Source organism: Pinus tabuliformis, chromosome 6 (assembly GCF_031772625.1).
Source record: "Pinus tabuliformis cultivar Carrire ecotype Pingquan chromosome 6, CPIR1, whole genome shotgun sequence".
Lineage (NCBI taxonomy): Eukaryota > Viridiplantae > Streptophyta > Pinopsida > Pinales > Pinaceae > Pinus > Pinus tabuliformis.
In genome coordinates, this window is record NC_142292.1 from 1,237,735,102 (window position 1) to 1,237,756,913 (window position 21,812).

Consider the following 21,812-nt stretch of genomic DNA (forward strand, 5'->3'; position numbering starts at 1 on the left):
CATTTACATCAGTCCCCCAAGCAATCTATGGCTCAACTTCAAAATCTAGGAATGTACTCAACCCATTTCTTCCATTAAATTCTGAAGCACTATTGCCACCACAGCTTCCATATTTATGAAGGTGACTATTCCAACTACCTAGTCATTCACAATCAATTGGTTCATGGGCAAGAGGGAAAAAGCTCATATTTAAATTTCAATTTCATTACAAGGATTTGGCAAGACAATTCCTCTCAACACCCTTATTGTTTTCCCACTTGTGGTATTATAACTTGTATTAGTGCTCATATGTTCCTAGTCTGTTGCTCATTTTTTTTAATTATCAGAGGAATATTTACATACATATTGTTTTTAAGTGTTCAATATGGTTTTTTGCAATGACAACATTTAAACGTTGACACATGCGATATAATATCATTAACATAACTAATTACAATTTAACTCGAGTGGTTAAGATATGGATTCTATATATATGGATTAATAAATAGATGAACCACACTTGTTGGTTTGAAACGCGTCAACCAAAATCTTCAATGTGATTTCTTCCGAAAAATATTTTATACATTAAGATATGGATCACAAAAGCTTGAATTCGAATATCACTACCTTGCACGGGAGGGCCGTTATCATTAAAGTTCATATTTTTGAACGAGCACGCTTGCAGTTTTCTAAGATGAAGACAAATCTTGCATTCTTGAAGAGGTGTAGGGATTTGTCGTTGTTTCTAGCCATTAGGTTGACTTGTCTACCTATTTAACCTTCTTCCTAGATCTGTTTCTTCATCTTGTCCTGAAGATGAACCACACTTGTTGGTTTGAAACGTGTCGACCAAAATCTTCAATGTGATTTCTTCCAAAAATATTTTATACATTAAGATATGGATCACAAAAGCTTGAATTCGAATATCACTACCCTGCACGGGAGGGCTGTTACCATCAAAGTTCATATTTTTGAACGAGCACGTTTGCAGGTTTCTAAGATGAAGACAAGTCTTGCATTCTTGAAGAGGTGTAGGGATTCGTCAGTTGTTTCTAGCAGTTAGGCTGACCTGTATTCCTATTTAACCTTCTTCCTAGATCTGTTTCTTCATCTTGTCTTGAAGATGAACCACATTTGTTGGTTCGAAACACGTCGACCAAAATCTTCAATGTGATTTCTTCCAATTTTTTTTTTATACATTAAACTAGTGTTTTCAATTCGACCACTCCTTATACTCGTACTATGATTATGACTATTACCAATGCCACCACTATTCCCTCCAAAAAGAGGCTGACTATTGTTTAACATCATATTATATGGTACCTAATGATATTTAGGATGCGCAAGGGGTATTGTTGGTGTTGGGATGACTCCACTATTAATTTAATACATCATGTCCATTATTCTTCTTAAATAGTTGGAATACAACCATCAACACATCATTAGGTTGTGCATTGTTGTTAGTATCCACATCCATGGGTTCTTTGAAGGACTAATTGAGTGTAACTTTCTTTTGTAGAGGATCTAAGCAATATGTTTGTATCCAACATCAATGCGCAATATACTTCAAGTTTGTCTTTCAAACCTCATAGATGTACCTTCACAACTATTCCTCCTCGTTGCACTGACATCCAACATCAACCCTCTTTCTTGCAACCATTGGCTAGCTAACTCATCCTTGTTCTTCAACTTCTTCAACCCTTGCAACCTCACCTTATTGCTTACCTTCTCAATAATCTCCTTCCACAACTTCTTGCTATGTTCCACGATTGCATGCATATAGTTAAATGATTACCATTTAGTATCTTCGCTCTCTTTGAGTCTTGTTTAGCTCTCCCATTATTCTTTGTGTTCTCTCTGATACTTATTCATTGAAACCATCATCATCATCAATTATCTTGACAAACCCACAACATAAGGCTTCTAAACTAACATTTTGGTTGGGTTAAAGGGTAAAAGACCCTCTTCCACCAATAACATTTTATGCGAAGTAGGAATCTTGTTTAACAACTTTCCTCGTGATTCTCATTTGAATTCCTCCTTATCTCTTCAATAATAATGGTATCCTTCTACCACAAACACAATAATGTATGCTTCCATCATTGTCTTCATCCAAAAATATATATATCAACTAATTGGGTGTTCAAACTGTCGTAATGCTACTAGATTTGGAAGGTTCCACTCAATAATTTTTTTTTTTCAATCTATAACCTTGCATCTCCTCAAGTCGTTGCATTCACTCATACAAGTTTATTAGGAACTCAACCCATAAACTAACCTATTCATTCCTTGTAGCATCTCCATACAACACCATCTCTCTACAATGATTGACATTCCATCTTTGTAATGTAGCTCCATGTAAATAAACTTCCTAATCTATGCCTCAAACCAATCTTGCAACTTTGACTTAGAGAATCTCTACCTCAACCTATGGAAACTCTACACTCATGATTAAGTCCTATCAACAAAATTATTTGTCGGCACTAATTGATAGACTAGAATCCAAGTAGGAGTCCAACAAAAATCAATGTAGTCTAGTGTCAACATTGTTAATCCTTGTAATATAGAAGGTCTCACCCTTGGTACATTGTCAACACTTGTTACAAGTAGGTAGTGTCCTAGATTGATGCCAATGCAGCTAACCACAAATTAATTCATCAACAATCTAAGTTCACTCCATTACTCTTAGTTTCGCAACATTTAAAGTCATGTCATTGATTTATATACTAACCAGAAAAGAAAATTCAGACAATAACACATATACGTTATCCAAATTAACAATACAAATTCACTCTATTACTTTTGCAATATTTAGAATCATATCATTAATTTATACACTAACTAAAAAAATTCAAACAATAACACAAAAACTTCATCCAAAATAACATAAATAAACAATATCAAACATTACCATATTATTTCATTCAAAAATAATTCATAAATGCATAACCCTTTTCAAAAAACATATAACAAAACATCATACAATATATAATTAAACCCATAATAACATAACAATAATATTAAGAAACATAGTCCCAAAATCAAAACCCTAACCCCTCACATCCACAAAATTGGGGATAGTTTCCCACACGTCTTGGATTGATTAACGCCATAAAAGCCATCAATGTTCCCCCTCTCATGTCACCTATGACATACACTTGGGGTGCCCGTTGTCCATGCAGGGTATAAATTCTGGGTTGCCCCTTGTCCATGAATTGCCCCTTGTCCATTTTTGATGTAAATTCAACTAATCCAATGACCACAAATTCGAAAAATATTGTGAACAAAATAAAAAAATATCTCGTGAACAAGAGTACAATGGGCTAAAATTAAAGAAGAACTGGAGAATTTGACTAAATAAATAATATTTCTAGTATAGCTCGTGGAAAATAAAGTTTACTGCCAAGTCAAAAATTTGCCGTGTAACATGCCAAATTTTAAATTTGCTGCTGCATGATTATAAATAAAAGACGATGGGCGTAAGTTCAAGTAAGCTGAAGCTAAAGAGACTCTCAGTCATGGCGTCTTCCTCAAAGTCGAATTTCACAGTCATGGCGTCTTCGTCAAATTTCAGTCCAGCAGCGACAGGAGTTTCTTCCGTTTCAGGGAATCAACTGGTGGAATGGCAATGGCAAACCGACGACCTGCGTTGGCGTTCATACGATGCTTCATGTAGTGCAGCCATCGAGGCCGCGCATGCCCGGGGTGAGTCCTCAGTTGAGATAAGCGTCGACCAGGCTTCGACTTCCACTTGCGTTATTTACTTCCAGAGCCAAGCCCTCAGACAGGTAGGATGCTTTTCGTCAATAATTTTCACTATTCTAGAAGAATTTTGAACACATTGTAATGGTAAGGTTCAAATTAACGTGCATATTTGTTGAATGGGCCTAATCTGTCGGTTAATTTCTGTAGGTTAATTTCTCAACGGATTCCCTAATCTTTCGTTCGTTTTACGTTACGGTTATAGACTTAGATTACAAGGACGGTTATGGACTTTCACCAACTATGAGGTTAATTGTGCAATAAAGAAAGTCATTCTTTGAGACTGCGATAGAAAAAATTGAAGCCAATTTTAGAAGATCTTTGGTAACTTATATATTATGACTGACTTCACCAGTTCCTTTTTTCCCGAAAGATTTTACCAGTTCTTATTTCTGTTTTACAAGATATTTCCAACTTTAGTTAGTCTTAGCCGCAACCATAGTTGCCAATTTTAATCACAATATATTTACAAGAAAATTTGAATCTTTGATTAATTACACTCGAGAAGTACTGGCATTGGCACTGTAGGTTTTTAAGCAGCCTCGAGTTTTATTATACAAGAAATGTTCCAAACTCCGGTGTAAATCATTGTAGATGTAATGACTAAAATTTAAATTAACGTTATCAGCTCGTTGATCTGAATTGGATCGTGAAATAACACAATTGGCTAATTGCTTTAGTTTTATGGGGATCGACAATCAAAGTTTGTGACTATGGATGAGGTAGGAGACATGGTTGATGGTTTGAAGAGCCCTATCTCATTATGGCTGTATTCACAACTTCATTTAACCTGTACTCGTCATGTATGTATGGAAAAATTAAAACAGAAAAAAATAGAGTAGAAAAAAACCAAAGAGAAGGAAAAAAAACTATATTAACAAAATATAAAACATGAGTGTTTTTTTTCCGATACAACCAAGCGTTTCTTTTCCCATGTAACCAAGCACCTCACCCTCTCACCCTCCAGCCCCCATAGGCAAAGGTAGGATATTCTTCAGGGATCAAAATTTGTACAGCAACAAGACTCATTACAAAAATATTCTGGATAAGCACTTGTGAGTATTAAACCTGGATAGGGAGGATAACATGAATTCTTCTCCGTGAGAACCATACCCCAAAGTGCCAGTTGAGAAAAGATAAAGGAGAGACCAAAGCTGAACTTGGGGAAGCTGAGGAGTTGGGGAGGGGATGCTTAGCCTTTCAGTTAACCCGTAGCAGAGCCATTTTCCTATTTATTCATGTGCAGCACAATGGGGAAGGGATTCTTTGGCTGAAATTGAGAGTTTTTGCTAGATTATTTAGCAAAAAAAAATAGGGTTTGATCTTTAAGTGGAAACCCTTGCAATTATCCCTGCATGGATCAGAATTCATTTTATGCTCATCTAATTCTACTATTCTAGAACAAATATTGTTTTAAGCTTACTGGGGATGGGCTGAGAACAGTTATAAAAGCTTCCCAAGCTACTATTAAAAGGAATCTTGCAACCTATGCTGACATTTGCGTAAATATGTACCTAGGCACACTAATCCATGATTTAATCTCACGCAGACTTGAAGAAAAGTTGCACAAGCAAAGCTTAAATTATGAACATGGTCACTTGGAAAACAAATGCCAGTTCAAACCCTAAAAAGAACAAAGAAAATTAGAGGCAAAAAGGGGAGAAGAGACCTAAGTTTCTAAAATCCAAAGTAAACAAAGAAAATTGGAAACCTACTGGAGTGATACAAACACAGAATCATTTTGCAGCTTCGGAGGTAGAGGCTAAACCAGAAAATGAAAACTCCCAATCTAGCCTTAGATGGAACAAGGAATCCATTGGACACACAATCCTTCGGGATTTTGTGTTTGTAAATAAGTAAAAAATGAAGAGTTGTAGGTGGATAGGAAGAGTCTCTCAAACCTTGGAAGATGGAACCAAAGGTCATTTCCAATATACCATATACCAATATATCAAGATTGGAGTTATCCATGCAGCCTGACAATGGTATCAAAGTTAGAATAATTTGAAACTCCATGATTCCAGCATGCAGAAATGCCTTTGCAGTTTATTCCTTCTGAGGTCTATCTCCCTCTAGGTACTATGGTAGCTGTGCATTTATAAGCCTGAGTTCCTTCATTCTTCGTGTCTGACGTTACTCATATTGTGTGTTTCCAAGAAATCCACTGCTCTGCTCATCTCCATAATTTCTTCTCCTTGTGTAGTCCATCTCTCTCCCAACAGTTTCACACCTCTACCACTAAATAGTCCAGAAACCCTACTCAGCTCTGGTTATTCCAGTCCTGCAGCTCAGCTTCCTTTTGTGCTAAATCATATCAAACTGCACACTCTTACCCTTTGTCTTAACCCTCAAACTCCATAACTCCTCTCCAGAATCATGTTTTTACCCTCAACTTGGCTCTCTAATGTTGGTTCTCTCTCTCTTCAACTTCATCCTGACTCCTATCTTAATGCCACATCTCCCATAGTACTTTCGACCCTAGGTGACATTGTGTCTGAAATTTGAAGTGGCAAGCCCTGCTTTATAACGTCAACACTTGAAGTTGGCCGGACCAACAAAACTCATAGGAGAAAGATTACTCAACAAACCTAGTTGGGTTGGCAATCTCATAGGAGACAGATCAGTGAACAAATTTTTTTGAAAGGCTCAACTTGGCCTGTAAATCTACTGAGGAGCTCGTGCTGGTGCCAGACCCAAACCTAGTGAAGCAATTGAGGATTTGATGGGAACACTCACATTTGCTTTACATTGGTTGAGGGGCTCTCTAGTTGGGAAGACGCAATCATTGACATGACCAATGCTACTTCCCAAAGCATCTAATGGTTGTATTACTACCTTATCCATTTCATTTCTTTCCTGTGTCACTACTATTACTGAACAATATCGAATACTGAGGGTTCTGTAGACCATTGGTGCAGGACTTCCACAACTTTAATAAATTCAAGTACCAGTTGCAGCAAAATGCATTTCCCACATCTCAAGAAACCTCTTTTATGAGAGAAAAGGAGACTCAAAACCATCATTCAATACAATGTGCAGCTCAAAACCATGGGCCTTCATACCACAAGCTCTCAAACCATGAGCTGTTTACAAAAATGAATAACTCATCCTAGGGATTCTCAACGAGGAGATTGTTTTACAATGAAGTATTTCAAAAAAGCCCTTAAAAAGTAAGTGCATTGCAAATCAATGTGGCACAAGTTGTGCCCCTTCCTCGAATTAATGTTTTCATCAGCCATGTGTACAAAGTGGATGTTGATGCTTATCTTCTTCAATGTTGGAGCTGATGTGCAGGGGAAGAACTCCTTTTCCATAAATGGAACGGAGGTAAACGGAATAGGTTGGTTTCCATGAATGGAATGGAGGTGAAGGGAATAGGGTGGAAAGTGTTATGTATGAATTAGGATATGAAGCACTAGCTTAGTAAGTCAGCTAGTAGCACACCTTAAACATGAGAGATGACACACTTTGTTCGTATACTGCTTCAGGCAGTGTAGCCATCTAGGCCATCATTTTTGGGCAACTTTGGGCTTGAATTCTCTGTTGAGATAGGCAGCAATTGAGGTTTGACTTCTAAGCACCTTGTTTACATCCAAGGCTAAACCCTTACATAGGTAGATTGATTTTTCCTTATTATTTTTTGTTAATATCAGAGGATTTTGTCTAACACATTCTAATACTAAACTTAATGTGTGCATTTGTTGGATGATCCTGACAACCTTACATCACATCAAATTTAAATTAGTTTAGACAATTTCCTAATATGTTGATTGATGAATGATTTGGAGAGGGTTACTGGAATTGACGTGAATCATACAAGAGTTGCTTGTATAATTCATTAGACAACCATGATCACTAGATTTCAGTTTAACTTTACCATATCTTAGGTTGATTTCACAATGGATTCCCTATGTTTGTCTCATTTTATGTACGACTTTGGACTCCGGGTTAGATTACAACGATGGCTATGATCTTACACCAACTACGAGGTTAATTTATCAAGATCATCCTTGACCCACAATAATATGAATTGAAGTCAATTTTTGAAGACTTTCTAAATATTTGGTCAATGTTATATCATATTTTCTAACCCTAATAAAGTTGTAACATCTATTCAAAGCATGAAAGGAAGATATATTTTTTTGTGCTACCACACTACTGGAACCAAAATCCAGAAAAGTCAAAAGCCTAGTAAACTTTCTTTCTTTTTTCCAGTGAAAAGAAGATGCCAGCAAACAACAAACAGCGTTCTTATACTGTCCACTATAGTATTCCATACAACCCTTACAGTCCACATTAATATGTTGAAATATGGGAGCAACAGAGCTTTCAAAACTGCCCAATCGTGCAAAATGATTGCAAACATTTTAAGAACTGGACTAACAAGACTTTACTAACTAGAGTCTAAAAGTTGATGAGAATCTATTCTTGAATTCATGCAATTCCTAGGAATCTTCAGCAGTCCTTTTTTGTTTCTAGGTAACATATCCTGGTGAAAAACCCTGAGCACTTCCCTTCATTTTGATGGCACTTCTTCTAGACAATAATAACTTTGGTGCTGTCAGCTCCACATAGCTTTTATGCCAGAACCCAGACCATCATTAAACTTTATATAGTGTTAATCTGAAAAGTTTAAAATCATAAAATGCCTCCAGCACTACCAGAGTCTCAATGGGACTGGGGAACCCCACTGAAAAAACCCTGAGCTCATGACTTGTCAATTGTCAGTTCTTCCACTACCCTAGGGACACTTTGAGGAGCTGTGTCCCTGATAGCAGACGCAATAGATTGTACCTGAGCTAGGACCTGGAAGGAAGGGATATGCTTGTCCTTAAATATCTAGGCATTTCTGGATAACTATATCCCCCATATAAGAAGACAAGGCAGTGCTCTAGGATCCTTAAGTTCTTTTTCAGAGAACCATTGTCTTAAGCATGCTTCCACTGAGACCTTCTTCCTTACATTTTGAAAATCTGTTATTGTCCCTGCTTCTCTTGACAACTGGCTTGAACAAGGACAGTGAACTAGTGAGTTCTTCTTGGATCTCCATCCGTGACTGCTTGCCCTATGCTATATCATATTATCTTAACCTTTGGTTAATTTTACCAGCTCTTATGTTTGTTTTACAAGAAATTTTCCAATCACTACATAAAATCAGCTACAAGTACAATTGCTAAAATCTAGAATGGTTTGCTGCCAAGAAGGCTAGAATCACTTAATTAGGAAGCTAGAAAGATTGAAGCCAATCCAAAGAATGAAGGACACAGAGCCAATTATGCATAACTTATAAATAAAGATTCCCCACTTCAACTTCAATAAAGTAATTGAGCCACTTGAATGGTTTAGTAAGCTTAAGGTAATCCTTGGTCACAATAATGTACAAATGATCACGAAAGAGTGCAAATAACACTAAAAGACATGGAAGGATCAAATATCATTTTGAGGAATATATTATTGAAGGTCCAGAATAAACTTACTATATATTTCAAGGAAAATATTGACAAGCATAAGCTGGGACCTGGAAAAGTCGAACAAACTCGGCAAATAACTCAAAACAACTCTGAAAAAATCTAAAACTTTGAGAGAAATTAGCAATATTTCCAACACTTGACAAGCATGCAGATGGGGTTCAAGATTGTTGGAAAGTAATAATATAATTTTCAAACCCATTGAGGACTACTAATGTGAATAATGATAATTATGTTGAGAGAAAATTGTTGATATTAAGAGTAGAGTACTACTTCCTAACCCTAACGGAAAAAAACCCAAATCCTCTTGTCCTCATGATAATCCATGTGGAAAACTGGAGAAGTCATGCAAAAAGTATTTGGAATTAGGGGAAGTCAATCCAAGGGTACTGCAAGTCTCTTTTGTCACTATGACAACATCAGGAAGGTTGGATGCTTTTAAGACCCCTTAATAAATTTGGGTGCTTATAAAGTTTGATCTATACATGACCCTGTGCAGTTTAGATAAGAAATATGTTAAATATGTAACACTTCATTTTGATACAAATGGGAAGTTCTCAAATAGTATGCCAGGGCATAGATACATACGATTTCAAGTAGTATAAGATGCTGATTCAAAGTTGTAGACTATACCTTGAAAGGATTCTCTTATGTCATAGATATAGGAGATGTCTTGTTTAACATTTGGCAGTGGATCTGTGCATACACCTCATAATTATGTACAAAGCTTCACCTCGTTCAAATAGAATGAGTATATAAAATAAGATAATCTGGATTCTGGATTGTGCACTGTGTTGTTGCCTGCACAGGGTGCCAATTGCTAGGGCCTGTATGGCCTTGTCAAATTTCTATTATGGGATATGGAACAACAATGACATTGTGGTCTCTTGGAACTTTGAAGTATGAATAGCTCCCCTGAGCCAGCATTGATCTAGAACCAAGAGCCACATTAACAACAGTTTGTCTCTTGGTACCTCTCCTAGAAGGGAGTACCTGGAAGAAGGAAGTGATCAACCCATTGGAGTCTGGTCTAGGGGGTGGCCAGAGAATCTGGGACTGAAATCTGAGGGCTTCTTGAATATATATAGAACCAGGCAATGCTGGTTGCAGAATCATAAGAATTGGAAAGGTTTTGAGGCACCCTAAACAGAAAATGGAACCAACTTTAGATCTTATAATAAATGGGGCAACAAAAAAGTTAATGCTTGAGTCTCAACCTATTCAAGATGGCGCAGCTGGTGGATGATTAAAGGCCTAGGACTTAAGAAGTCCAAGATAGTAAGTTCATGCCATTTGACCTTTTATCACACAGTCGTCCTCCCAAGAAGTTGACACAAACCTCTTTGAGGACTCTGAATTAAAGTGGGTATCCTTCAAAAGCTGGAAAATAAGGGGTATTTCCAGCAAAAGATTCTCTCTGACCTGCAATAAATGTTGATTTTTCATAAGATCTTTTAAATCAAGCAAAAGATTCTCTCTGACCTGCAGTAAATGTTGATTTTTCATAAGATCTTTTAAATCAATAATTACTTCTTATGATACCTTTAGTTACCCTTTTTCTTTTATTCATATTTATCGTAAAACAACTACATAGAAGATCTCAACAGTAGCAACTAAATGCCAGTAGGATCATAAAGAGACAGCCAAACAAGAACACAAACATTTATCCTGGGAAAACCCCACATGGGGGAAAACCCAACAACCTTTTCCTTAGAGAAATTCTTCAGTTCAACAAGAGACACACCTAGATCTTCTACTCAAACACAAGGTCAAACAGACCAGCGAAATAGACTTGGTCAAACCTGGTCCAACAGCCTCCTAGTCAAGTCAAACAGCTGCTCAAGAATCTCGTCCTGATTTGATCTTCAAGGGCAGAAATTTGACCTGCTTCTGCACCCAAGAGACTTAGTCCTGCTGCCTTATGTCTCAAAAAAATAATTTCAGCCCTCTTCTGCAGTAGTAAGAATTTGGATCTGTTTCCCTGAGATGCCCAGAAGTTTGACCTCTGATTTGTCCTTGCTCTGCCTTAGATTTATCCAAAGTGCAGCCTCAGATTCGTCTTGTTCTCTGCCTCAGAAGGTCCCATTTGCTTGAAGAGGAGAGATCTGAAATTGTGCTTCTTAGGAGGAGGTCACTTCTGGCTGGTGCAATGGGTGCCACTTGACTGGAGCCGACTTGACTAGGAGGGTTGACTTGGCTTGTTTGGGAGCCAAAAATTCAAATATTAAAATTATTTTTTTTTCTTTTTGAAATGGACATGAAGAACACGCCTTATATTTTCTCTTTTGACAATAGCATGATTAACATGCTTTATATTTAATATTTATGTATACATCAAGGGCTAAAATATTAATTATGAAAACTGACCATTGCTCCAAAATTCAACAATAAATTCATTGAACATGCATGTGTACACTTCAATTCAGTGAGAAATAAATCCAAATATACAATAAGAACTTCTTAGAATGTGGTAAAACTTAGTGATGTGCAATTGGACTTCGCAGGTCTGCAAAAGAAACACATTGAAAACAGTGAAACTACTCTGCAGTCTGCAACTTTTGACCCTTTGCATCTCTGAAGTTCTACACCCGAAATCAGTGAATAAACTTAAAAAACAGCAAATGAACTCCTCAAACACATGAGTATTAAGTTTTAAGATCTTTACTGATGTTGGTAACTTTTGAGAATACTGTCATCTTGAAGAGATAACAATATACAAAGAGATGTAGAGTAATGTCTCATCTTTGTTTGGAAATATATTCACTGCAAAAGATACTAACTGTAAATAATCATTCTTGTAGGTCAATCTCAGAACTCAGTGGCAGCGGATGGTAAGTAGGCATGCCATAGGGCAAGGTTCAACTGCCATTTGGCAATGGTGGGAAGCAGAGAGTAACTGTTGGCGTAGATATGATCACCAACTGGCTTCAAAATTTGAGACGGCATGGCTTGAGTCTAGAGCCAGCCAACGAAGTAATAAGCTAGATTGCCCAGCTGGCGTATTATTTAAAGTAAATGGTCAAGATTATTCTCTGTCATTTGAAGCAGATGGAATGCAATACAATGTAAATGATTCATGTTATAGGAGTGTTCGAAGATGCATATATCTCCCAAATCAACAGCCATCATCGTCAGAGTCACCAGCTATGGAACAATGCCATTCTTTGAATGCAAGTACAGTTTCACTGGACCAGTCGAGGAGTAATAAATCAGAGCAGCCCAACATTTCAAAGGATGAACATTCTTACCTGATTGCATGTCCAAACCCTAATGACGGGGAAAATTGTTCAATGTGTCTTAGCAGTTTGCAAGAAGAAGAAGCTGTAGAGTTGGCTAAATGTCACCATTTTTTTCATAGAGAATGCATCACAAAATGGTTTAAAACTCGTCCTTCTTGTCCAGAATGTTTGACAATCTATGGTGTGATTACGGGTACACAGCCTCCAGGTGACATGACCATCCGATACATTCCAGTTAAAAGGCAAAAGGGTCGGGTTGGCCTTGAGGGATATCCAGGCGTTGATATCATTGAAATCACTTATACATTTCCAGATGGAATTCAGGTATTTATGATTTAAATTTTATGGTGACTTGAGGTTACAAATAATGCAGAAGTTTAGTGTTCTTTGAGCTTTGCCTGTTCTGGTTTATGGTTGCTTTTAGGGTTGGAATAGGACAGATGAAACCGGTTGATGTATTTTAGGTCTAAAAGTATTACTTGGTCATCATTGTTACTATCCTTACTGATATATTTATTGTTTTGAACAGAATGCTAGGGTATGGTAGGTAAGCTATCGATGTATGATATTCTAATATAATGTTATTAGTGACACTGTGACAGGGATGAGTTGTTTAATGAGATGTCTGGATCCTGTTGTTATCCTTGACCTGCTCTATCCCCCATGGCTAAACGATGGTTTTTTTTTTTTTGTCGTACTGTGATGTTGCTGGTATCTGCTAGGAGCATAAAAGGCTCATGAACTCAGAAGCTGGCAGTATGCCTGTGCTTTGATACCACTCTAACAATTGAAGGAAATTTGTGCCCTAATTTTTTCCCTAAGCAGCTAGGGTTTTCACTCAAATTCTTCTTCTGCTCAGAAAATGAAACAAATATTCCAGCAAAACAGTTCAGATATAACAAATCACATAGTGCAAGTTTATACATTCAATAATCCAATAGTGCTAACACAATCTGAATTCAATTATCTTGGTTAACCAGTTTGATTACAATCCTAAAAATTTTTAATTCTGAATTCGACAGAGCTTAATAACTAACCACTGTGCTCTATTGATTGATCCCAACTACTCTATACTGTTTTTGCGATTCTTACTAGGAGGCTTCAGGATGAAACCCTCAACCTGTTACAGAGAGTAACTACAATATTGATTTAACTCAAGAAGTGTTTGTGAGCTGCTTCAGGTGGATAGTAAAGTAACTAGAAGGATAATTGAGCTCTGATTTTGCTTAGAATTCTTCGAAAGATTTGTAATCAGGAACTCCTGAACCTTCTTTAGGAATTGCGGCCTGCTCTAGCCCTACATCCAGCCTCAATGAGATTGCGGTCTGGCTTGAAAGCTCTTCTCTTCATGCTAATACAACTGTGCTGGCTCACAGAATGGCTTTACACAGATTCGTCCACTATCCCAGCCTCCGAACTGTCCAAAAGAGTTGCGGCCCACATCAGATGTGCTTCTTGTTTGCCGCAGGATAACTTCGCATGGTTTCAAGGTCTCAAAAATTTCTGGTCTGATCAGGAGTTTGCCTTAGGAAGTCTCAGCCTGTCTCAAAATGACATCACTACCTTACAAAGCTACTTTGCTGCTTCAGAGTCTTAAATCTGATCATGAGCTAGCCTCAGAAAATTTCGTTTAATCCCAAGAGACTTGACTTGCTGCTTCTTAGATAGAGAATTCCCTGTGCCAGAACAAAGTAAAAAAAATAGAAAATAGGACTAACTAGGGTGGAATCTTTCACCGCCCTCAGAGCTATAGCTCAAGAGAACAGATGATTTGATCCACAATTTGATGATGCCTCATTTGATCTCAACCCTCTTCTATTTATAGGTTTTCCATGGGCTCCAAAATATGAGAGGTTGTGTGTGCAAGTCCTAATTTAGCCCAAGCTGACCCAATTTTTTCTCAATGTTGCCACAACATAAGAAGAATTGGGGTTTACACCTTTAACAAAACTATAGCCTATGGGGTCGGACAAGCTAATTCGTCCTCAATTAACCATCAATTTGGCGAGGAAATTACAGTCCCCCCTTCTTGAAATTGCTTGCCCTCAAGCAATTGCAGATCGGGATGCTATACAACTCGCTCTCCTTCCCATGTTGTGTCTTCTTTTGGAAGAATCTTCAATCTAATAAGATATTTTGAAATTATGTTAGCTCTTAGTTTCTTTTCTCGTACTGCCATGATTGTCTCTAGAATTAACTCCAGTTGTCCTTCATCCAAATGGGGCAGTTCAATAGTAGTGACCTGCTTCCGGACAACCTTCTTGAGACAGGAAACATGGAAGACATTATGAATTTTGCTTTCCTTTGGCAATTCTAACTAATACGCCACCTCTCCTATTGTTATGAGAACTTTGTAGGGTCCATAAAAGCTCTACTTCAGCATTTCTGCACCGTTCTTCTTGAGTGTAGATTGCCTATATGGTTGCAATCTCAGAAATACAAGGTCTCCTACCTCAAAAAAGTGTTTTGTTCGGTGGTGGTTTTTGTACATCTTTTGCCGATTTCATGCAGCCTGCATGTTTTTGTTTTGAGAATATCCTGGCTTTCTTGTATCCAATCTTTAGCTAATGGGGCTCTGCTGTCTCCAAAGTCATGTCAAGAAAGGATGGGGCATCATAACCATACAGTGTTCTGAAAGGTGTCATCTCAATAGACATGATAAGTAGTATTGCAACAATGCTCCCCCAGGTATAGCCATTTGATCCATGCCTGCTGCTGACCATTCACGTAGTTATGTAAGTATCCCTCAATCCATTTGTTCACGATCTCTGTCTGACCATTTATTTGCGGATGATAGTTGGTGCTTGTGGTTAGTTCTGTCTTGACTAACCTGAAGAGTTCTTGCCAAAATGGCTCCATAAATTTGCTATCTTGATCATTGACTATATTTTTAGGCAGTCTGTGAAGCTAAAAACTTCCTTCAAGAAAAGTTTTGCTACTTGTTTGGTCAAATAATCAGTTGGAATCACAAAGAAATGGGCGAATTTTGTCAACCTGTCAACCACTATATAGATGTAATCTTTGCCTTGTGCTTTGGGTAGGCTTGTAATGAAGTCCATTGAGATGCTATCCCTATCTTGTTTGGTAAAGGTTGGAGTAAATTTGCAGGATAAGAGTGCTCAAACATTTTTTGTTGGCATGTCATCATTCCTTAATGCATTTTAATATGTCATCCTTGTGACCTTTCCATGAGAATCATTCCCTTGATCTGTCGGTAAGTTTTGAAGAATTCCTGGTGCCTAGCTGATGATATGTCAGGTGCAACCTTCAAAATTTTCTTCTTAAGTAAGTATATCCTGTCCTTATAGTAAATAATGTCGTTAACTATCTTATACTTGTCATCATGGATGAGTTTGTCCATTAGAGCATTACTGAATTTATTCTTGGAATATTCTTGGGTCATGGTTACCGCTACCTTTAGTGGTGGTCTTTTTGTTTCCAGGAACGTTTGGGTTTCTTAGGAGTTGAGCCATTAGCTGATTGATTTGCTGCTGTCCTTGATCTAATACCGGAGCTATATCCTGTTGTCCTTGCTGTAATATGCCAGTCATTTGCTGCTGCCCTTGGGGTATTTGCATTAAGTAAGATGCTAGGATCATGTTCTCCTTGCCCTGCTCTATCCCCCATGGCTGAACGATGGATGTTTCTTTTTTTTCTTACTGTGACGTTGCTGGTATCTGTTGGAAGCATACAAGGCTCATGAACTTGCAAGTTGGTGGGATGCTTGTGCTTTGATACCAGTGTAACAATTAAAGGAAATATGTGCCCTAATTTTTTCCCTAAGCAGCTAGGGTTTTCTCCCAAATTCTTCTTCTGCTCAGAAAATGAAACAAGTATTCCAACAAAGCTGTTTAGATAACAATGATCCCGGTGAACAAGTTCCATTGCAATTCTAAATAATTTTTAATTCTGAACTTGACAGAGCTTACTAACTAACCACTGACTCTATTGATTTATCCCAACTACTCTATATTGTTTATGCGATTCTGACTAGGGAGCTTCAGGATGAAACCCTTGACCTGTTGCAAAGAGTAACCACAATGTTGTTTTAACTCAGGAAGGGTTTCCAAGCTGCTTCTGGTGGACAGTAAGGTAACTAGAAGGATAATTGAGCTCAGATTTTGCTTAGAATTCTTCAAAAGATTTGTCATCAGGTCTCCCGAACCTTCTTTAGGAATTGCGGCCTGCTGCAGCCCTTTGTCCAACCTCGATGAGGGTGCGGCCTGCTCCAGCCCTTTGTCCAACCTCGATGAGGGTGTGGTCTGGCTTGAAAGCTCTTATCTTCACGCTAATACAACTGTGTTGGATCACAGAATGGCTATCAACAGAATTGTCCACTATCCCGGCCTTAGAACTGTCCAGAACAGTTGCGGCCCACTTCAGACGTTCTTCTCCTCTGCCACAGGATAATTTCACATGTTTTAAAGGCCTCAGAAATTTCCGGTCTGATCAGGAGTTTGCTTCTGGAAATCTTAGCCAGTCTCAAAATGACATCACTACCTTACAAGACTAATTTGTTGCCTCAGAGTCTTAAATCTGATCATGAACTTGCCTCAGAAAAAACTTGGTTTAATCCCAATAGATTTGTCTTGACTTGCTGTTTCTTAGATAGAAAATTTCTTGTGCCAGAACAAAGTAAAAAAATAGAAAATAGGACTGACTAGGGTAGAATTTTTCACCACCGAAATTAGTAGGAGAAATGAGGTCTTCCATCTTAAAACCCACAGAGCTACAGCTTAAGAGAACAGATGATTTGATCCACAATTTGATGATGCCTCATTTGATCTCAACCCTCTTCTATTTATAGATTTTCCATGGGCTCCAAAATGTGAGGGGTTGTGTGTGCAACCCATAATTTAGCCCCAGCAGACCCAATTTTTGCCCAATGTTGACCCAACATAGGAAAAATTGGGGTTTTACCCCTTTAACAAGCCTATAGGCTACAGGGTTGGATAGGCTATTTCGGACTCCATTAGCCATCAATTCAGTGAGGACATACACTTCTAGGTATGTGACATGCAAAGGCAAACATATTACACGCAAAAAAACTAGATCAAACCCCAACCTTTATACCAAGCAATGAGGGTAATGTGGACTTTGAATACATGAAAAACATGTCATCAATCGGAACAAACCCAACCTTGCACTCGCACTTGCACGTGGGCCCAAATCCCATGGCCACATTCACTAGAAAATAGAGATTTATTCTTATTGGTAGGAAAGATCTATGATTTATCCCTTCATAGAAAGAGTAACTGAACCGAAAGGCCAATCACTCGTGCTATGAATCCTTCTTGTAAGAGCTTGCTATCCCTTGCGGGGATCACCCCTTTTGGGTGGCTGTAAAGACATAACTAAAATCAAGTTCCACCCAACCCTTAGCATGAGTCATTTTCGCTTCTTTAATTCTTCCTTAAGATCACACATTGTTGCCATGTGTCCTCCTTTCAGCTAGGGCACTGAAAGCAAGCATTTCACCTTTGACCACGTCTTCTTTGTCTTGCAATGGGCATTGAATACTTATATAAGTGGAGTGCTCTTTTAAATAATGAATATTTGGCCATGTCTTAGGTTTTTTGTATGTCACTTGTCTTTTTAGCTGGGGCCTTCCACATGCAAAGGTGTCCAATATATGATTCTATCCATTTTTGTAGGAGCTCCAAAAATGTGCCAGAACAAAATGATAGTTTATCCATGTTTTTTTAATAGATGATCTTCTACAAAGCACATCAATATTGTTTCTTTCCAGTGGCAAATACCATTCTCTAGGGGTGAAGTCTGCTTTAGTCGATGGCAACTATTTGTATTTTTGATCAATCTGTTCCGGAAGTTTCTCAAAAATACAAGTATAGCATTCCTGTTGTCATCATTATGGGTTGCAGCAATAGATGAACCAAAACGTATAGGAATTTATGGAAATGAAACATACAAATAGAACGAGTTACTTATAGTGGACCTTAAGTTAGTGTTTCTGTACTAGGCTATGTAATATTAATGAACATGTGCTACCCTTTATGTTAAAGTTGCCCTGATTAAATGCCCTAAACCATCAGAAATTCCTAACCACGTTGAACTGTTGAAATAATTAGTGGCAATTATGCCAAGAATAATATTTGTTAAGCCTACCTATGTCAAAATTTCTTAAATCACACAACGGTTCATTTCATAAACAACACTAGTCCATTTATTCTACTCGGGCCATTTTCTAATTTTTTTATTAAATTGAAAACTTTGGCTAGACTGCGGAGCATCCAAATCCTGGAAACCGATACACTGGTACAATACGGGTTGCTTACTTGCCGAAGAACAAAGAAGGAGAAGAAGTTCTTGAACTCTTGAAGACTGCTTGGAATCGTCGTCTAATCTTCACTGTGGGAACATCTGTGACAACTGGAATAAGTAACACTGTCGTGTAAGTTTCATCAATTGTCATGCATAAATAATCATGTGCCTATTTTGAAACGTAATTTGTACAAAACTTTGGGCTGTTGTTCAATTATTCATTACAGTTCGGTTATCTTTGAATTTAAACTACAATCATCCGTCAAACTGGATGCTAAATTTTTGACGAAATTTAATCTGACATGTTTATGTTCCCATGTGCTTCTTTGCTACAAATTATCTTTTTCAAGCGGTTGAACCTTGAAAATACTAAGCAGCGCTTGTATATTGATTGTGTTGGAGAAAATCTGCATTCCACATGTGGGATAGTCATTATGCCATGTGTGTTTTTTGTAGCTGGCTTGATTTTGCTACATCAAGTGCATGGCTCTTTTAAGTCTTTCAGCAAACTAATTCAGGCAGCTTTAGGGCAACCTGATTCAGCATTTGATTTTTGAACCTGCTATCTACTGGATATAACCGTGTGAAATGTTCATTTATGTGACTCACCTCTTAATATGGAATTGAATGGTTGTTACTTTGATTTTAGATGCTTTTTAACACAAGTTTATTGTTTGATAGTTTGATTGAAGCCCCCTTATAACGCTATTCTTTCAACTTGCATTGAAAGATTTGATTGCCTTTAATTTGTTTCCCCTAATCAAGGAACAAAAGATAGGACTGGATATCAACTCCAGCTTTTCTTCAACTTGTATGTTGTTTTGATTTTGCTGATTGTGGGTTGATGTGTTCAGCTAAATTTTCATCTTGGTTCCTTAATCTAACTCATGTTTTGGTATCTTTAGCTGGGCAGGGATCCACCATAAAACCCAAAAATATGGAGGTTCCAGTAATTATGGTTATGTAAGTGTTGTTTTCTTATATTTCTTATTAGCGAAATTTTAATCTTAATGTCTACTATGTAGTCTAATCTCTGTTCTCTCTGTATTGAGAATTGTAACCAGTTTATATATATTAGTTTGATTCAATGATATGTGATCTTTTCATTCCAAAAAGAAAATGTTGACAATATGAAGTTTGTATTTTTGCAGCCAGATGAGGGCTATTTTGACAGAGTGAAGAAAGAACTAGCCCTTGTTAATGTTATTTAAAGCGAGAGATTAATTGTTTCCAAAGTGCAGCGTTCTGGAGAGGCATTAATATTTCAGGCTCCAGGCTGCCCTATGCAAATTTTTTTGGATAAAGCTGGTTAATGTTATTGCTTAAACTTTAATTATGAAGTTAATATTCAGTGTAGGAGCTAATATTCATATTAAGTCGTTTTCCTTTGGTTTAAGTGTCACTGAACCATCGATATGTTCAGTCGGTATTATGACAAGGAATATGCTAATATGGGTTGCTCTATTTAAGAATTGCATTGTAATACACATTAAATTCTGTAGCAGTGGTTCCCTTTCAATGCAATTCAAATTAATATTACCATAAACGTATATAGAAATAATAATACAATTTCTTGAAAGGTTGGTGAGTAGAGAAGAAGATGATTATTGCTGTATGATGTGAATATGAAATCACTGGACCTTGAGAAAAAATGGTTTGGAATTAATTGGTTAGCCTTATAATTTTAGTTCTATGCTTGAAAGTATTATTAAAAAGCTTTCCTGAATTTCTATTGTTTTTTATGAGTCTGTATTGTCACAAGTATTTTGACATTGAAATTTGATGTGGCCGTAGGTAATGCATTCTAAGAGAGTGTTTTTCATCCTCTACTTTCTTAGTATCACAAAGATGATAAATTCTTTCATCCTATGGCATTTTATGAATTTTCCAGTACCATGTTTCACTATATGTTGATCTTCTCATTTTATGTTTTTTTTAGGGGTTTAAAACCGAAACAGAGAAATATAATTTAGAACTCTGTAGCTAATGCATACATTGTCGTAGTATATTAATATGCTTTGGTGAATCTGAGCCCCGAGTCAATAGGCTCTGAATTTACATGGGACAATTTACTGAAGTCTACAAAAACTGTATTCGATATTTTCCCAGATGTTGCTACCTTCATAAAAAGGCCTAGAATTCTTATGGCTTTACAAATATTCATAAACTAGAGACTCAACCAAAAGCATGAAAATTTTTGACCTCAGATAATTTTGACCTCTTCCTATCAGACTTCTGATGAGGTGGAGTGCTACTAGTCCATGTCCATTGGCTCCCTGAATTGGTGCACTGTGTCATCTTCTTTCAGCTTTGCTTTCCAAGGCCCTTGTTGCATTCAGAGCTAAGTTTTAGAGCGTACTACATTTCAACTTTTAAAATATCCAATCTTTTCGTTTGTTGAACGAGCAAGTTCATTATGTTTACTTTTTGGGTGACATAATGCTATTTCTCTTGCACCTTAGAGGTGATATCCAATCTTTTCGTTTGTTGAACGAGCAAGTTCATTATGTTTACTTTTTGGGTGACATAATGCTATTTCTCTTGCACCTTAGAGGTGATAAAGGGTAACGAAGCTTTGTTTCCTTTTATGTTGTCCATTATTGCAATGAGGAGTCTCAGGCCTTCAAGCTAAATCTGGTTCTAGCAAACACTATTTGCATTGGATTTACGACCTTGAGGAGAGGAAGAGGTGGCCATTGAACCTTTTAGAAGGTAGTCTACCAGTTTAGAGATGACGAAGTTTGCTAATCTCAAAATGGTTAAGAGACCATCCAAAGGCTAAAAATTGAGACCAGAAAACACAGTCAACCAGGGTACAAGACCATTGGGAAAATACAAGGGTTTTCCCAATCGGGAAAATAAATGTCCATTGAAGAAAATTACAAATACAAAATCTGATTTTTTTGTAGCTGACAACTCTCAAGATCCGCTTTTTGATCTTGTTGGCCATTGGAACTTTTTCCCTTGTTGCCCCTTTTCTCTTCCTGTGGAATTTGTAGGCTTTGATGGATGTCTTTCTCCACCCAATCACTAAGATCTCACTATCTCATTGGGTTTTGTGCTCATTAACATGTCTTTTACC

The 21,812-nt window shown here is 37.4% G+C and overlaps 1 protein-coding gene across 2 annotated transcripts; it reads left to right on the forward strand.

The window, feature by feature from the left end:
• Positions 1–3,365: 3,365 nt before the first annotated feature.
• On the forward strand, positions 3,366–20,168 carry LOC149263163 (uncharacterized). 2 transcript variants are annotated; one of them, XM_089425861.1, is made up of 5 exons: positions 3,367–3,767; positions 12,011–12,772; positions 18,688–18,860; positions 19,636–19,693; positions 19,882–20,168. In XM_089425861.1, the coding sequence occupies exons 1-5, from the start codon at positions 3,453–3,455 to the stop codon at positions 19,939–19,941; spliced, it is 1,368 nt and encodes a 455-aa protein (XP_089281987.1). In that variant the 5' UTR covers positions 3,367–3,452; the 3' UTR covers positions 19,942–20,168. The 2 variants fall into 2 exon arrangements, with proteins under 2 accessions (XP_089281990.1, XP_089281987.1); XM_089425864.1 differs by lacking the exon at positions 18,688–18,860 and having other exon boundaries at positions 3,366–3,767.
• Positions 20,169–21,812: the final 1,644 nt, after the last annotated feature.

Excerpts from the sequence above, each read along its gene's own strand:
- LOC149263163 (XM_089425861.1), top strand. The coding sequence starts at position 3,453 with ATGGGCGTAAGTTCAAGTAAGCTGAAGCTAAAGAGACTCTCAGTCATG. Across the intron at positions 3,768-12,010 it reads AGAGCCAAGCCCTCAGACAG|GTCAATCTCAGAACTCAGTG; the intron begins GTAGGATGCTTT and ends TCATTCTTGTAG. Across the intron at positions 19,694-19,881 it reads GTTCCAGTAATTATGGTTAT|CCAGATGAGGGCTATTTTGA; the intron begins GTAAGTGTTGTT and ends GTATTTTTGCAG.